At 41.0% G+C, this 19,248-nt stretch overlaps 1 protein-coding gene across 1 annotated transcript in view; it reads left to right on the forward strand.

Annotated features, from left to right (window-relative positions):
* Positions 1 to 9,329, forward strand: part of CWF19L2 (CWF19 like cell cycle control factor 2) — a gene marked incomplete at both ends in the record, with an annotated part of 98,033 nt that extends 88,704 nt beyond the window's left edge. The window contains one exon of the mRNA XM_080705497.1: positions 9,186 to 9,329. Within this exon, the coding sequence (XP_080561623.1) occupies positions 9,186 to 9,329 (144 nt within the window). The remainder of the gene's footprint in view (positions 1 to 9,185) is intronic.
* Between the last annotated feature and the right edge of the window lie 9,919 nt (positions 9,330 to 19,248).

A 19,248-nucleotide genomic window follows, 5' to 3' on the forward strand; every position in this document is an offset into this window, starting at 1 on the left:
CTACAGGTTTGAGGCCAGCCTCAGCAATTTAGCAAGGCCCTCAGGAACTTAATGAGATCCTATTTTAAAAATAATAATAATATGGGCTTGGTGGTGTAGCTCAGATGTAGAATGCCCCTGGGTTCAATCCCCATTACCACCACCACCACCACCACCACCACCACCACCACCACCACCACCACACACAATTAAAGGTCTACTGAGTGTCTAGAAAGTTTATACATTAGAGTCAGAAAATGGAATGAAGTGAATGCAGCAGTTGACACTAAAGAGTCTGGACAGTAATAAGTTGGGTACCAATGACTTTGGAAGTGGCCTTTGAGTGGAGTGTGGTTCAGGCCTTTCTGCACATATCAACTCTGTGTACCAGGCCTCTAGATTAAACACTCTTGGATAAGCACTGCTCGGGGTCCTCCTTCCCCATCATGTTCCTCATTTCCTCTCCGATTTTATCTTCTACGATGACATGTCAGGAGGAATTGAACCCCTGAGATTTGGATTCAGAACTTAATATGCTGTTATCCTTTACTGGGCTAACCTGAAACCACATTCATCTTTTAACTATTACAATATGAAATTTATTTTGGAGACATTTTCAGAATTTTTCTAGAGTTAACTGGAAGACAGTAGTTTTCACTACTATGAAAAATACTGTTATTTCATAGACTCTTATATAGGCTCCATAAATCTGGATTTTTAAAAAAATCTAGTTGGAAAGAAAGTAGATTATCCATATTGTTACTTGTTTAAATTTATTTGTAAGATTATCTCTCCTTTCAAATATTACACATGTATAGTGGTTGATATTTTTTTTTGTTTTGTGTGTTGAGTGCTGGGGATTGATTGAATCCAGGGGCATTCTACCTCTGAGGTACACTCCCAGCTCTGTTTTTTATTCTTTATTTTGAAACAGGGCCTAAGTTGTGGAGGGTCTTCTTTAAATAGGGTCTAAGTTGCAGAAGACCTTCACTGTCTGCAAACCTGGATTCTCCTGTCTCAGCCTCCCAAGTACTGGGATTACAAGCATGCGCCACCACACCTGGCTGTAGTTGATTTTATTTTGTTTAAGACTAAAAATGTTTCTTCACTCAGCATTGTGTCGCTGAGCCATTTTCTTCAAAATTAGCTTTTTTTCCTTTTTTTTCTTTTTGAGACAGTTGGTTTTTAATATTTTAAAAAAATACAAAGGAAATTAACTCTGTAGGTCAAAACAACTCAGGAAAAGAAGAAAAAGTAGAATTCCAGAGCAAAGAGAAAGTGCATCCTTGTTTATATTATCACACTCCCACACTCCTGATCCTCATGAAGCAAGAACTTCAGACACGAAGAGCTTCATGACACGGGCTTCGAACTGTAGCTCAGAAAGTGTGATAACAAAAGAGTTTTGGTTGTCCTTAATTATTCTGTCTACTATGAATAAAATTCACTCTAGAGACAGGTGAGGGAAACTTATAGCAGGAAGAGGACTAAACGTACCACACACAGCAGTTCAAAACACTCCTAGCAGAAGTGCATCCTGAAAAGAATGGGGCAAGAGTCAGAGAGCTGCTGCCACCCCACCCCGTCCCCAAATAAATTATGTGGAAGTGTAACAGTGTAGTAGTATTTGATTCAACAAAGAAAGTTAGACTTTCACCCATTCAAGACAAACACTGCCACGGCTACATGAGCCCTGGCAGGAATAAGACAAGTTTGATAGAATGTCAGTGAATCCAAAGCAGCACTGAAGATTAGCCTACAAGATGAGAAGGATATATTATTTGAAGCATCTTTTTATTTACCTATGATCTTTTTTTGTGTGTGTGGTACTGGGGGTGGAACCCAGAGGCTTTGTACCTCCGGGCTATACTCCCAGACCTATTTTTGGGAACAGGGTCTCACTAAGTTACCGAGAGCCTCACTAAGTAGCTGAGGCTGGCTTCGAACCTGTGTGATCTTCCTGTCTCAGCCTCCCAAGTGTGGGGATTAAAAGAGTGCACCACCACACCCGGCTTACCTGTGATTTTTTTAAAGTAGAGTTTTGTACATCTGGCACTGGATACTGAGAGAATAATAGAGTGGACAAATGTTAGGATGAGAGGAGATGGCATAAATGTGAGAGTTCAGTATACCTGGGGATAAACTAGAAGTACCTGTGATTTGATTATTGCCTTTATTTTCTTTTTAAAAATACTTTTATTGGTACATTATAATTATACATCATAGTGAGATCCAAAGTGATATATTTATACATGCACACAGTACTGGTGTGTTTCTGTCCACATTCCATCCCATACCCCAGTCCTCCCTCCCCATACATGTTAATGAGTTTGGTAGTGGTATTTTCTTATGTGCACATAACATTATTTGAAATGATACCTCCTCAAGCCTCATTTTGCCCCTCTCTTCTCCCTCCCCAAGTCCCCTTTCAGTATTCTACTGGTTTTTTTCCTTATTTAACTGAAGTCCCTTTTTTTAAAAAAATTTTTTCTCTAGCTTTCACAAATAAGAGAAAACATATGACACTTGATTTTTTGAAACTAGACTCTCTCACTTATAATAACATTCTCTAATTCTATCCATTTTGTTCGTGTGTGTGTGTGTGTGTGTGTGTGTGTGTGTGTGTGTGTTTGTGTAACTGTGGATTGAACTCAGGGGTATTCTACCTATGAGCTACACTCCCAGTCTCATTTTATTTTTTATTTTAAAACAGATACTACTAAATTGCTGATGGTCTCGCTAAGTTGCTGAGGCTGCCGGTGAACCTGTGATCCTCCTGTCTCAGCCTCCCAAGTACTGGGATTAAAAGCATACACTACCATGCCCAACTTGTTCCTTTTTATGACTGAATAAAATTCCATTGTGTTTAGATATCACCACATTTTCTTTACCCATTAATCTGTTGGAGGATACCTACTTGGTTCTGTAATTAATTAGTCTTTCAAGAGCAGCTTGTTGAACCAGGTACTGTAATGACCACCTATAATCTCAGCTACTCAGAAGACAGGCAGGAGGATCACAAATTCAAGGCCAGTTTGGGCATCTTAGACCCTGTCTTACATTAAGAAATAAAATGTTGGGTTTATGGCTCATCGGAAGAGTGCCTATGAGTTCAATACTCAGTACCAGAAAGAAAAAAGAAAAGGAAGGGAAGGAAATAAAGAAAAAGCTTGTGGACCCAAGAACTCCCTTCAGTCTACCACCCAAGCATTGAAGCATTTATTCAGAGAGATTATCAGGCTGGTGTCTCCTCATTAACAGCTGCTTGAGTTATGAAAAAAGAGTATATCCTTTATGGCACATATAAGACAAAGCTTGATATTTTAGGAAGACAGTTTCAGGTAAACGTATGGTTTAGGCTTTATTAAGCTGTATGGCTTAGTTGGACTGATGCCAGGAAACTCTTGCACTGAATCTAAATTTGCCAGTTTCTCCTGATATCTTATACAAACTATTGTCTCTTTGGGCTCCTTTATTTCCCTTTCTAAATGATTGGAGGTTCTTTTTTCCTTGAAGCTTTTCTTGATTTATCCAGTATTCTTGTGAGTCTCTAGATTGTCTGCTTTGCCATTTACTATATTCTTTTTTATAAGGCAGCCCTCTGTATAGCAGCCTAATTTATTATTCTGGCTCTCATTACATCTCCATTCTTCTGTGAGTTCTCTGAAAACATAACTATTTAGGACTTAACTTTGTATCCCTTTTAACATATGGCATTTATATATGCATGGTAGGTCCTCATAATGTATTTATTACGAAAAGAACCTATGACTTAGAGAGATTATGCTACTAAGATCTCTATACACTCTGGCAGAGCCAGACTTAATGTGCAGAATTTGACCTTTAGTCCAGCATTTAGTTACCATATTACACCTCCTCTAAGCATAAGTCTTTTCCATGTATTTATTTATTCACCATACATAAAATTTATTAATTTCTTTTTTTTTTACATTTATTTTTTATTTTTATTTTTAATTGGTGCACTGTATTCATACATCATAGTGGGATACAAACTTTTGTAGACATACATGCACACATCACCCAGTCAGCCCCCACCCGATCCCCACCCCATTCTCTCCCCATCCCTCCTTCCCATGCTTGGCTTAGTGGTTGACATCTAGTATTATAGCAATTTATCCAAAATTAAAAATGATAATCTCACATAACAGTTTCATTTGTCTGATACCAAGCTTTTGATGACTTAAAGATAACATTTCAATATTTCTTTTTTTTATATTTTATTTTTTATTTATTTTTATTTTTTTTAATTAATTTATTTTTTAAATTGGTGCATTGTAGTCATATATCAATCACATTGGAGTACAAGACTTGAGAGGATATACAAGCACACATCATCCAATTAGCCCTCCTCCAGCCCCCATCCCATTCCCTCCCCCTCCCTCCATCCCACACTTCTTTGGTGATTTACTTTGATACATTTGTTTATGTACCTTCTGCGTTTTAAAGAGGCTACGTCCTCCAGTATTACATACCCTCTGATTGGTCACATTAGTTTCTTCACTATAGGGCCCTTTCTATAGCTCAACCTCTTCCTGTTGCCCTTTTCCTCCTAGTTATTGCTGATTAAGAGAAGCGTCTGATTTATATTTTCTGTGATATTTCTCTGTGCATGCTGCGTTGCAAGTACCAATCCCACTCTTGATGGTCCCATTAGTGGCCTGGCTACTCAGTGGACTGATCCAGACCTCGCTGGCTCAAGCAGCGGCCTTGCCTCATGGGAGGCCCCAGTTCTGGTCTCGCTGGCCCCTGAACCGGTCTAACCCCTAAGCTGGCTTTGGTCCCAGCCTTGGAGGCCGCAGGAGTGAACTTGCCTCACGCCAGGCTCCGATGCTGGCCATTGGCCCCTGCACCGGTCTAACCCCTTGGCAGGATTCCAATCCCGGCCTCGGAGGCCAGAAACCGGCCTAGCCTCATGGGAGGCTCCAATGCCGGCCTCGTTGGCCCCAGCACCAGCCTAACCCCTCGGCAGGCTCCGATCCTGGCCTCGGAGGCCCCAGCACTGGTCATGCCTCAAGGCAGGCTCCGATGCTGGCCTCGCTGGCCCCAGCACCGGCCTAACCCCTCGGCAGGCTCTTATCCTGGCCTCAGAGGCCCCAGTACCGGCCTTGCCTCAAGGCAGGCTCCGATGCCGTCCTCGCTGGCCCCAGCACCGGCCTAACCCCTTGGCAGGCTCCGATCACGGATTTGGAGGCCCCAGTACTGGCCTTGCCTCAAGGCAGGCTCCGATGCCGGCCTCACTGGCCCCAGCACCAGCCTAACCCCTCGGCAGGCTCTGATCCCGGCCTCGGAGGCCCCAACACTGGTAATGCCTCACGGTAGGCTCCGATGCCGGCCTCACTGGCCCCAGCACCGGCCTAACCCCTCGACAGGCTCTTATCCTGGCCTCGGAGGCCCAAGTACCGGACTTGCCTCATGGCAGGCTCTGATGCCAGCCTCGCTGGCCCCAGCACCGGCCTAACCCCTCAGCAGGCTCCGGTCCCGTCCTCGGGGGCCCCAACACTGGCCTTGCCTCACGGCAGGCTCCGCTGCCGGCCTCGCTGGCCCCAGCACCGGCCTAACCCCTCGGCAGGCTCTTATCCTGGCCTCGGAGGCCCCAGTACCGGCCTTGCCTCATGGCAGGCTCCGATGCCGGCCTCACTGACCCCAGCAGCGGCCTAACCCCTCGGCAGGCTCTTATCCTGGCCTCAGAGGCCCCAGTACCGGCCTTGCCTCACGGCAGGCTCCGATGCCGGCCTTGCTGGCCCCAGCACCGGCCTAACCCCTTGGCAGGCTCTGATCCCGGATTTGGAGGCCCCAGCACTGGTCATGCATCAAGGCAGGCTCCGATGCCGGCCTCGCTGGCCCCAGCAACGGCCTAACCCCTCAGCAGGCTCTTATCCTGGCCTCGGAGGCCCCAGTACCGGCCTTGCCTCACGGCAGGCTCCGATGCCGGCCTCGCTGGCCCCAGCACCGGCCTAACCCCTCGGCAGGCTCTTGTCCTGGCCTCGGAGGCCCCGGTACCGGCCTTGCCTCACGGCAGGCTCCGATGCCGGCCTCGCTGGCCCCAGCACCGGCCTAAGCCCTCGGCAGGCTCCGATCCCGGCCTCGGAGGCCCCAGCACTGGTCATGCCTCAAGGCAGGCTCCGATGCCGGCCTCGCTGGCCCCAGCACCGGCCTAACCCCTCAGCAGGCTCTTATCCTGGCCTCGGAGGCCCCAGTACCGGCCTTGCCTCACGGCAGGCTCCGATGCCGGCCTCGCTGGCCCCAGCACCGGCCTAACCCCTCGGCAGGCTCTTATCCTGGCCTCGGAGGCCCCAGTACCGGACTTGCCTCACGGCAGGCTCCGATGCCGGCCTCGCTGGCCCCAGCACCGGCCTAAACCCTCGGCAGGCTCTTGTCCTGGCCTCGGAGGCCCCAGTACTGGACTTGCCTCACGGCAGGCTCCGATGCCGGCCTCGCTGGCCCCAGCACCGGCCTAACCCCTCGGCAGGCTCTTATCCTGGCCTCGGAGGCCCCAGTACCGGACTTGCCTCACGGCAGGCTCCGATGCCGGCCTCGCTGGCCCCAGCACCGGCCTAAACCCTCGGCAGGCTCTTGTCCTGGCCTCGGAGGCCCCAGTACTGGACTTGCCTCACGGCAGGCTCCGATGCCGGCCTCGCTGGCCCCAGCACCGGCCTAACCCCTCGGCAGGCTCTTATCCTGGCCTCAGAGGCCCCAGTACCGGCCTTGTCTCAAGGCAGGCTCCGATGCCAGCCTCGCTGGCCCCAGCACCGGCCTAACCCCTCAGCAGGCTCTTATCCTGGCCTCGAGGCCCCAGTACTGGCCTTGCCTCAAAGCAGGCTCCGATGCTGGCCTCACTGGCCCCAGCACCGGCCTAACCCCTCGGCAGGCTCTTATCCTGGCCTCAGAGGCCCCAGTACCGGCCTTGTCTCAAGGCAGGCTCCGATGCCAGCCTCGCTGGCCCCAGCACCGGCCTAACCCCTCAGCAGGCTCCGATCCCGGCCTCGGAGGCCCCAGCACTGGTCATGCCTCAAGGCAGGCTCCGATGCCGGCCTCACCGGCCCCAGCACCGGCCTAACCCCTCGGCAGGCTCTTATCCTGGCCTCGGAGGCCCAAGTACCGGACTTGCCTCATGGCAGGCTCTGATGCCAGCCTCGCTGGCCCCAGCACCGGCCTAACCCCTCAGCAGGCTCCGGTCCCGTCCTCGGGGGCCCCAACACTGGCCTTGCCTCACGGCAGGCTCCGATGCCAGCCTCGCTGACCCCAGCACCGGCCTAACCCCTCAGCAAGTTCCGGACCCGACCTCGGAGGCCCTAGCACAAGCCTTGCCTCATGGCAGGCTCCAATGCCGGCCTCGCTGGCCCCAGCATCAGTCTAACCCCTCTGCAGGTTCCAATCCCGGCCATGGAGGCCTCAGTAGTGGCCTTGCCTCACAGCAAGCTCCGATGTCGGCCACTGGCCCCGGCGCCCGCCTAACCCCTCAGCAGGTTCCGATCACTGTCTCTGTGGTTATTATTTCAAAGGTTCCAGTTGTAATGTATCAGATCTCTGCCTCCCCCGAATATTGGCCACTGGCATTGCCACTGCCTCCACCGTTTCAAATCCTTCCCAGGCTCTTTTTCCACTCTGAATGTTGTCCAGTGTTCCTAAGCATGCGTGATGGTAGCATTCGACATTTAGTGTAATTTCTCCAAAAAAATAAAGTTGGTAAGATCCGGTTTCTGCTTCTCCTGAATACAAGTCTCCACCACCATCGCGGAGAACTCTTTCAACACCGCATTTCTCCTTGGTCTCCGCTAAACTCTCTCCTTATATGTGATGTCTGAGATTCTTAACAATATAGAGAAATAGCAGTCCTCTTTCACGGCGAATTTTTCCATAAGTTCCAGTGCATTTAGATAAGTTTTGTCTGCATCTCCAGTTTCCTGGCATCCATAACGGCTTTCTTACCTCCTCTCCGATATTTTTCTTTATCTTTTTCTGTTCTGGGCCCGGTTTCTCCAGGGGTCTGGCGTGCTACTTGCAGTTCGGCCCCGGGGCCCAGAGTCCCGCGACCCGGGCCCCAGCTGGCGTGCCCCGCGCGCGACCCCTGCCCAGAACCCAGCATCTTACTGGGCCTGGTTTCTCCAGGGGTCTGGCGTGCTACTCGCAGTTCGGCCTGGGGCCCAGAGTCCCGCGACCCGGGCCCCATCTGGCGTGCCCAGCCCGTGACCCCCGCCCAGAACCCAGTGTCTTACTGGGTCCGGTTTCTCCAGGGGTCTGGCGTCAAAATTTATTAATTTCTGTAGCCAACAGTGTAGGAGGAGGATCAAGAGGGGAAAATATTCTACAATTATAAGCTAAGAAGCAAGAGGCCATTCCTTTAAGAGCTCGATATTGTGATGTTTTAATAAATGTGACTTATTATTTTCAATTTTAGGTTTATTTAGGCTAGTATTGAAATGTTATTTTGAGCAGTTGTGATGACATATGCTTGTAATCCCAGTACTTGGGACTTGGTAAGCTGAAATAGGAGGATCATAGGTTCAGAGCCAGCCTCAGCAACTTAGCGAGGGTCTCAGCAACCTAGTGAGACTCTGTATCCAAATAAGAAATAAAATTTGGCTAGGGATGTAGATTGGAGGTTGAATGCCTCTGAGTTCAATCTCCAGTAAAAAAACAAAAAAAAAGTACGTACGTGTGTGTGTGTGTGTGTGTGTGTGTGTGTGTGTGTGTGTGTCTATAAAATTTTGTTTCCTGAAAATTAACTTTTAGCTAATAGTAGAAGAAACTGGTTTATAAATATATTGGATAGCAAAGAGAACATTAACCCAAGATTCACCCATAGTTGAACATCAAAGTTAATTGATACAAATTGATTAACTTTTCTCTAAACTGTGTACTAGAGGTAGCTAATGTGGACCATAATTAAATTAAAAAAGTGCTTTTTCCCTCCCCTCTGTTTCCATCCGGTAGATGTGCTAACAAGCAACAAAATGGACAAGTGGCATGACAGACACAATTAGAACTATGAGAATCACAGGGCTTGTGTAGTTAAGCATTAATTTAGGATATGATTTTTTTTCTGACTTTAAAGCAATATTTATGTAATATTTGAATATTGTTAGAACTACTTACTATTACATTTAATAGGCTAAACAGTTTCTTTCTTAATTTCCTTGTTATTTGTACATGCATGTGTTTATGTGCTCTTCATTCTTTAAAAGGAAATCATTGGTGGGATGCTGGATCTAGAACCAAGACTTTGGAGGAAAGGGATCCGAGAAAGCTTTGAGGATCAAAGGAAGAAAGCACTACAGTTTGCTCAGTGGTGGAAACCGTATGACTTCACCAAAAGTAAAAAGTGTTGAAGTGTTGAGGTGTACCTTCGTTTTTAATTTCCTCATGAGATCTCACTTGATTTTATTTCCATACATCTAACTGAACAATAGAAACTCAGGTAATAGGGAAAATGCAGTAGCAGAAGACTTTGTGGGGTCTTTAACAACTGTGCTGTTGGACTTTGTCCTTTTCTTCCTCACTTGCTTCTGGAACTTTACTTCAGTGACTGGACCTGCTCACATTTCTATTCTATACCTACTTCTTGGTGTTCCTAATTTTTCAGTTATCTAGAGAAGGGTTTTTCTGAAGGGATAGCTAGGAAGTTTAACAAATCCTTGGTTCAGAGGAAAGTAGGTCTGCTTTAGAGTAGTTAAGTCTATTGCTTGGTTTCTTTTGCATTTTTTAAGAATAAGATGGTATATTCAGTACCAATTAAAATTTATTTTTATAGAAAAGTTCTTAATTTTCTAAGAGCAGCATATAGTATTACTACTATTCTTATTTAGTAAAGATTTAGTAAAGAGGAATATCCAAAAAATTTAAAAATTAAACGATAATGAAAATATACCATATTCACAATTCTAATTCATTTTTACTTATAGGTTTTTAAATCATGTTTGAATTTTGGTGATTTTTAAAAATAATTGTTTCAAAAAGCACAATGTATAATTGGTTGGGATTTAAATGAAAGTTAAAAATTTGTAGTCAGATCATTGAGGGTTATAATGGTTATCATGAAATATTAAATACGGAGAGTTTTCTAAAATATCAGGGGCACATTCTGTTGTACCCTACTTAACCTAAGATACTTAATTTTTATCGTTCTTAATGCTTGGTATCAAAAGTAAATTCTGTATTTAGAAAACAAGACTTTGGTATAAGCTATAGATATAAATATATATTTTTAATGTGTAAGATACTGTTGTAATAACTCTTTTTTAAACATTTGGTGTTTTGGAAGCTGAACCTTGTTATTTTGTAATGAAATGTTCAATACCTACAATCAGTGTGAACCATCCTCAGAGCAAACCATAACTTTATGTATATTTTTAACATCACCATCTCATTTTGTTAAAAAGAGAAATGTTTTGTTCTTTTTTAATCTCACAAATAATGTTGGTTTAAAGGCCTTTTTTTAAATATTTGGATATTGCATTTGAGAATGTGTGTATTATATGTCTAATAGGTGCTTGACAGCATTGTATTATTGCCATTTAAAAAAATCTTAGCTTTGTTCAGAACTCTTAAAGTAATCTACAGTATTCATGCATTTAATCAGTGAGTTAACAAGCATTTGGGTGTAGAACTTTGTATTATATTCTGACAATGCAGAAATTAAAAGTACTTCCTCTTCCTTAAGTTTTCTTACTTTTTATTGGAGGAGACCTGTACATAAATAATTGTAGCACAAAACATTCCAAAGTAAGATAGCTGCCAAATTTGAGTGCAGTGATAAAGGATGATTTTATACCTTCCCTCTCCTCATTCTCAGCCAGTAACTGTACTGTTTTACTGATTTTTTTGCTGTACTTGATGTTGTCTTGGAGTCCACCCCCATTCAAGAAGAGGAGTCATCATTTTAATTATAATCTCTTGATGGTATAAGTATGGACTAATTTTTGGCCATCTTTATTATAGTCCAGTCTCTGGTCACAGTTTTACATTCCTCCCACATGAAAAATATATTCACGTCTTTGTAAGAAAGTCTTAATAGAGTTATGTGGGTTTACTCATCTAAATCAAGTCAGGATGGAGATGAAGCTGCGCAGGTGCTTTTCCACTCAGTCTTTTGTCCTGTGTATGAAAGAGACGAATTATATGCTCCACCACATAGGTCAAACATAAGATAGTAAGAGACACAATCTTGAGAAAAGGAGAGTAGGAGGAACATAGCAGACACTGTTCACTAGTAGTTCTAAAATGAAGTTGAGCATATGTTGCCAGTTTCTTGACTAAGGGCCTCAGTTCTACTTTTTGAGAAGAATTCGTAGCTCTTTCCTCTGCTCTCTGTGTTCTCGGTTTAGCCCTGAATCAGATTTTTTTTTTCTAGAATATAGCTGGAAAATTATGCTTCCAGACAAAATTGTGACCACCTTGCTCTCTTGTCTAAAACAACTAACACAAACAACAGACATAAAACAATGGTTTCAAGACATAGGGAATCATACATCAAAGTACAATGATCCCTAAGAGTTGGGAAACAAATGAGATGAGCCCTTTGCCCTATCTCACTACTTGGAGAAAGGTTCTATGCTCTGGAACAGGGTAAAGGAATCCAGGAAAAGCCCTTTGAACTTCCCAAGTTGGAGAAATACAATTTTGAACCTGAGGAGATCTATACTATAAGGCAGATTACTAAAGGAGGGATTGCTGCAGAGAGAGAGAGAGAGAGAGAGAGAGAGAGAGAGAGAGAGAGAGAGAGAGAGAGAAAGAGAAAGAGAAAGAAATAGATATTGATTTGCAGAGGCTCCTTTTTGAGCACCAGCTAGAATATAAAATTTTATGACTGATTGAGTAGAATACATACCAATGGTAGTATATAGTATAGAATACTTGCCCAATAGTATAGAATAATTATCTTGAGACTGAGCACAGGTCTGGTCTCGACAAGTAGACCTTTAAAGTAAAAGGCAAAATAATCAAACTATTTATAATTGCATCCCAGAACAAAATTTAAGAATATTTATAGAAATAAAAATAAATCCAGATATATCCAGTAGTCAGAACATGTTGGAATGCCTGTCATCTGATCACTTGTCAGGCATGCAAAGAAGCACTGAAATAGTAACTATAGGAGTAAATATATAATAATTTTTCTTACTCTCTAAGTTTATTTAAAAGTCATATTACTGTTTAAACAAAAACTAGTGTGGAGTTCATAACATGTAAAATTAATCACAAAAATAGTGCAAAGGTGGGAAGAGAAATGAAAATATACTATTGTAAATTGTTATTCTATATTTGAAGTGGGATGGCTTAACTTGAATAAAGACATTGATAAAAATGTATAATTATAAACTCTAAATAGGGCCTTAAGATAAAAACAGAAAATTATAATTAACAAGCCAACAAAGATACTACTATGGGATAAAATAAAACACTGATTCTGAGTAATAAGTCAAATCGAAATAATAGCAAAATGATAGATTCCTCCCTGAGAAACTTTCATCTTAGTAGGACTTTAGCCTTACTCTTGAGGTTCAGGGTCTCATCTAAATCAAGTCCAGATGGAGATGAACCTACTCATTTCCACCCAATCTGAAGACCTAAACATACCAGTAATATTAATTTTATATTGCTGCATAGAAAGAAAATCAGTACAAATTTAGCAGTGTACAACATGTGTTTAAGTTCTTGCAGCTCTGTGGGTTAGATTTTCAGGCACAGATTAGCTAAGTCCTTTGCTTGGAGTCTCTCAAGGCTGTGATCAAGGTGTCATGCAGGACAGGATTATCATCTGGAATCTGAACTGGGCAAAGTTCTGTTTCCCTATTTCAAACATAGTTGTTTGCAGCATTCAGCTTTTTGCAGTCAGGAATGTTAGCTTCAGCTTTTACAGGCTGTTGGCCTGAGGCTGTTTTCAGCTTCTATAGGGCATTAACAGTTCCTTAATACATGGCGTTTCCTAACATGGCCACTTGGTTCTTCACAACCAACAAGATAGAAGGAGATTTTCACAAAATGGCCACTGAGGTCGTATATAAGACATAATAATTCAAACAAAACTTACATACATCCTTATCAATCGTGACATATATTATTGGTTAGAAGAAAGTCAGAGGGCCTTCTTATACTCAAGAAAATGGGATCACACAGTTGTAAAGAACAGAAGCACAACATAATAGGCTCCACCTTAAGAGGTGATCCATTAGTATTTTAAGAAATTCCTGGGAGTGGTATTACTGAGATGTCAAAGTAGGAGATAGCCTCAAAAAACAAAACAAAACAAACTTAGATATAAAAAAAGCCAAAATATCCCAGACGAAGTTCTAAGGATCTGCTTAAGAATTTGCAGAAACACAGAAGATCACTGGTGAGGTTGGAACACGGAGACACCAGAAATGGGAGTAAAGAAGAAACCCAGGCGTATTGGTATTAGCCATACAGTGGGAACCATGGTGATCCAGAATCATGGAGGATATTATCTTTTGCCTCTGAGGTAACAAATATCTATCCCTGCCTAGGAGCCTCAGGGAAGGATAAACAGCTGCACACGTTCCCCCTTCCCTAAGAATCAGCTACTGTTGTGCAATCCCAGTTCTCGAGCCACCAGTTACCCCAACCCCACATTTGCCCCTGACCTTCAAGCTGTAGCTGTTCTGCAGGTGTCCACATTTCGTACCCCAATTCTTAGGAAGGTGTGCATAGCCATGTCTCAAACCAGAGCAGCTGCCCTACCGAGCTGGATCACACCCAGAACCCTGGATTCAAGTCTCTGTGAATGTCCATGCTCTGCACAACAGCTTAGCTACCATAGAGAGTTAGCCTGTGTCCTGAACCTAGGAGCCACTATAGCTCTGCATGTGCCTGTGCTCCTGTCATAGACACCCTTCCTCCCACTCCAAAGTACCCAGGCCTTGCACACTATTATTGCACAAATAGGGGTAGCTGTGCTGTAGCACAGTTCCATTAGCATGCAGGACTCAGAGCTGTATTTCTTCTACCGGTGTTCATGCTTCAGGACTTGACTTCATGGTTATTCCATAGATATCACTCATCAGATACCTGTGGTATTGCTCCCACAAGCAGGACCATAGCTAGGCCTAGCACCAAGAGGAATTCTCTTAGCTGTAACTTCTCCAATTGGAGAAAAAGTTGGAGGTCCCTAGCAGCCATCACCAAAGAACCCAACAGACCTTGAAAACAAATGAAAGTATAGAATTTGCTGGTGAAAGTAAGTATATAGTCAAATTCTGAATATTTGAGTACTGTAAGGCTGGTATGTAAATAATTTGTATCTTTATCATGAAGGTAAAATGGCCAAACTACTAATATAATATTGGATGTTATAATTTGTTAAGGAATATGTAAGATAAAAAGCTAAATTATAAAAAGTGTAATATATGTGTAGATAAAGGTGAGTTTTTTATATGTTCAAAATTAAATTATTCACCTTAAAATAATGTGTTATAACTATGTGGTTTTTTATGGAAGTCCCATTGTAACCACAAAGCAAAAATGTATACTCCAACAAACTGAAAGACATAGAAGTTTATTGGAGTATACATTTTCAAAAGAGTTTCTGATGATCCTTCATATTTCCCCACTTTTTGTGATATCTCCTTTTTCATTCCTGATCTTAAAAAATTGATTCTCTTTAAAAAATCTTTTTAAAGAACCAACTTTTTATTTTGTTGATTTTTGTTGTTCTCTATTTCATTAATTTCTGCTCTGATTTTAATCATCTTCTGCCTTCTACTGGCTTTGGGATTAGTTAGTTTCTGTTTATCAAGGTCCTTGAGGTATGTCATTACTTTGTTTATTTGGTGACTTTTGTGTGTGTGTGTGGTACTGGGAATGGAAACCAGGGGCATTCTTCCTTCAAGCTACACCCCCAGCCCTGCTTTTTTTATTTTTTATTTTGACACAGGGTCTCATTGAGTTGCAAAGGGCCTCATTAAGTAGCTGAGGCTGTCTGAGAACCATGATCCTCCTGTCTCACCCTCCCAAATGCTGGGATACAAGTGTGCCACCATGCCTGGCTCTTTTTTTTTTTTTTAAATGTGGACACTCAGTGCTGTAAATTTTTCTTTTAAAACTGTCTTCAGAGTGTATCATAGATTTTGGTATGTTGTGTCTATTTTCATTTAAATTCCTCCCCTTTCCTATGATCCAGTTCTCATTAAAAAGTATATTATTCAATCTCCATGTATTTATGTAATTTCTTTGGGTATTCCTGTTGTTGATTCTACTTTCATTCCATTATGATATAGAACGATACGAGGAATTATATTACATTTTAAAAAATTTGTTGGTACTGCCCGGAATGGTGGCACACGCTTGTAATCCCAGCATTCGGGAGGCTGAGACCAGAGGATCGCGGTTTGCAGACAGCCTCAGCTACTTAGTGAGGCCCTCTGCAACTCAGTGAGACCCGGTTTCAAACAAATAAAAAAAAAAAAAAAAAAAAAGCAAACAAAAATTTGTTGGTACTTGCCTTGTGACCCAGAATGTGGTCTATTTTGGAGAAGGTTCCATGAGCAGCTGAGAAGAATGTGTATTCAGCTGTTGTTTGTCGCAATATTCTTTCTGTATCCATTGGGTCAAAAAGAAATTGTCAGTACCTTTTCAATATGCTAACCATGAATCCACTAAAACAGAAATCCAGAAAACTTCCATTCACAATAACCTCAAAAACAACAAAATACCTATGAATAAGTCTATCCAAAGAAGTACACAAAACAAAACAACAATAAACCTCTACAATGAGAATTATAAAACACTAAAGAAAGAAATTGAAGATCTTAGCAGATAGAATGATCTCCCATGCTCTTGGATAGGCAGAATGAATATTATTAAAATGGCCATTCTCCCAAATGTAATCTACAGAGTCAGTGCATTCCCTATCAAAATAACAATGTCATTCTTCACACACCTAGAACAATCAATCATAAATTTTATATGGAGAAGCAAAAGACCTAGAATTGCCAAAGCAATTGCTAGTAATAATAGCAATGCAGTAGGTGTCACAATAGATAAATATTTTTTCTGGTTACTCTTTTTAATATAGTTTATAGATTCTCATAGGAAATATTTTATTACTATTTTTAAAGTTTAACTTTCTCTATTATTTCGCACAAGCATTACTAAGGTTCTTTCATTTCAATGGAAGGTCATTTTTGCCTTTTGAAGTTATTAATTACTAATAGTCTATTTTGATCATATAATATTTATACTTTATAGAACTATAGGGCTTCAGATCTGATCAATTTTGTGAATAATCTCTATGTACTTGAGAAATTGTGCAGACTCTCATTGGGATGTAGTTTATGTATTCAATACATTTTCATTTTTTGTTTACTTTTTCTTATACTAAAAGTGCTTATCAATATCTTCTTTTATTATTCCATTTCTATTTTTGTCTTCCTGAATCTCCTCTAGTTTAGCATGTCCTTCCTAATGATGGTGACAGTGTTAGTTGGTATAAACGTATTCGCACATGTTATGTCTTTATTGTGAATTTTAGTAACATTAAAAGCAGTCTTTCTGAAGTCACAGCTATACTTTTTGCCTTGGCTGCATCTTTGCCTGATATCAGGATCAGCAACCCCACTTTAATTTGCCTCATGTTTGATTGCCTGTCCCTTTATTTTCATTCTTAAATCATTTTATTACTTATATACAAAATACAGTTAATCTTGCTTTTTGAATCACATTGAAAACATGTTTTTCTTTAAGAGATGAGTCACCTTATTCATAATTATGTGAATGAATTATTTTGTCTTAAGTTTGGTCATAAAATTGTATATTGTTTTATTTTCCATGTTTATTTCTCTATGCAATGTGTATTTGCCATTTTATTTTTGAAAATTTTTATTGGTACTTGAGAAAGTCTGAATTTTTGTTTGGTGTTTTTTTTAAACCGCCTGTAGGGTAAATTATAAGTTATGAAAGAAAATAACTGTTAACCAAAAAATTATCTCCAGCAAGGTTATGTGTTGGAAATGAAGAAGGAATAAAGAAAGACCTTTCAAGGCAACAAGGAAAGATACGGGATTTCCAAATTCAGAAGCAAAACAAAGTTAGCTATCATCATGAAAACCTGTGAAAGTATAAAACTCAATATGAAAGTGAATACACAAAAGAGAAAAAGAATTAGACCTTATCAGTACAGTAAATCACCAAACCAAAAAAATGAACAAGAGAAGAAAGAAGAAAAAGACAAGGGACATTCAAAGCAATTAGAAGATAATCGATAAAAAATAAAAAGAATGAACCTTTAACTATCAATCATTCTGGAGGAATGAGAAAATATATTGTATACCTGCTTTATTATTTATTTTACAGAAAATATAGCTATTTGAAAGAAATGTGTTTAAAATTTGATTCTTTTCCAATTTCATAATTTTGTATCTCCACTTAAAAATACTGTTGTGCTTATTTCCTTCAATTACCATTTGAATTTTAGCTTACTACTGCATTTCTACCAATATAAAAAATATCAAGAATTCAGTTGATTCTTTTCTAAGGGGAAAATTTATTTGTTCTAGTGTAGTGCTCAGAATCACATGTTGCTTTCCTTTGTGGCTTTGAATTAAGCCCTTATTTTCTATTCTACTCTGCTTCAAAGAATTTAAAATGACATTGTCTAAACTCAGCATTATTGTGTGGATTGATTAGTATAAGAAATTTCTTTCATGATAAAAATCTTACAGAGTTTAAGTATATAAAATCAACTCTTGATTATATACATAAACGCAATTAAGGAGTAAAACCTACCATACATATTAGTAGTAAACATAATTAGAAATGAATTGATTACAGCTTAGAGGACACTAAATTTTATATTATTTGCATTTTTATTACTTTAATTCCTTTGCTTGTTCATGGTTTTACAGTTTATGAAGAACTAAAAATATGGTTCCTGGCATTTTGATGACATTTTTTTTCTTGGAATGTGTGCTACTGGGGATTGAACCCAGGGAATTCTACCTTTGAGCTACATCCCGTCTTCTTTTATTTTTTATTTTGAAATAGGGTCTCACTAAGTTATGGAGGGCCTCACTAAGTTGCTGAGGCTGGTTGTGAACCTTTGATTCTCCTGTCTTAGTGTCCCAAATACTGGGACTGTAAACATGCACCACCATGCCTGGCTAATGAAACATTCTTAACTTTACATTCATATGAATTGACTAAAGACTGATCATTTTCTACACAAATTTAAAGAAATGTAAAGTTTTACCTTTTAAATGTAGTAAACAATAACAGCTCCCAACAAAATTAAAATTCTGGCTAAACTGACCTGAATTTTATTTCTTGGCAAATGGTTCCACTGTATTTGAAGCCTTTTCAGTGGTGGTAAATTAACTGAATTACAGCTAATGGAATATTTTAAATGGAAGACTTTTGTCACAGAACCCCCCCCCCCAATTCTGTGTACTATTCTAATGCCTGGCTTGGTGCCAACATGCATGGTAACTTTGGACCAGTTCTCGTTCATTTGGGAAGCCACTTTTTTTTTTTCTTTTTTTCTTTGGCAGAACTGAGGATGAAACCCAGGGGCATTCTACCTCTGAGCTATACCCCCAGCCTCTTTTTTTAATTTTTAATTTTGAAGTAGGGTCTCACTGAGTTGCAAAGGACCTTACTAAGTAGCTGAGGCTGTCTGAAAACTGCAATCCTCCTGTCTCAGCCTCCTGAATGCTGAGATTACAAGCGTGTGCCACCATGCCCAGCAAGAAGCCACATTTTGAAAATGGTAAAGCCAAAATATGGAGGTAACTTAGGCTGTTAAATATCTTGGAGGAATATTGCCAATCCATCAGTAACATCTTGGACTTTATGAGAGCAATAAATGTTTATTATTTTAGAGCCATTGTAAATTTAAATGTTTGTTGTAGCAGATAATGTCATTTGAACTAATGTAGAAATTGGTACATTGAGAAAAGTAGGAGTTTGGGAACAGAAAGCTATGAGGTACGTGGCATTAGTGTACTGGTGATTGGTAAAACTTAAAATCAGCTCCCTTAATAGAGATGAATAGTTGAGTAACATTTCTGTCAGGGATGGACCCTATAATGTGGTACCATTATAATGGGGCTGAAAATAGAGCTGAAAATTTCCTCTTGCCTAGTTTTTCTACTGTACCTTTTCTATGGTTACATGTGTTTAGATATATAAATGGATACCATTGTGTTACAGTTGCTTACAGTAACATGCTACACAGAATTGTAGCCTAGAAGCAAAAGGTTACAAACCTATATCCCATATGACCTACATGTGTCAGGG

This window comes from Muscardinus avellanarius (genome assembly GCF_963383645.1).
Source record: "Muscardinus avellanarius genome assembly, chromosome: 1".
NCBI lineage: Eukaryota > Metazoa > Chordata > Mammalia > Rodentia > Gliridae > Muscardinus > Muscardinus avellanarius.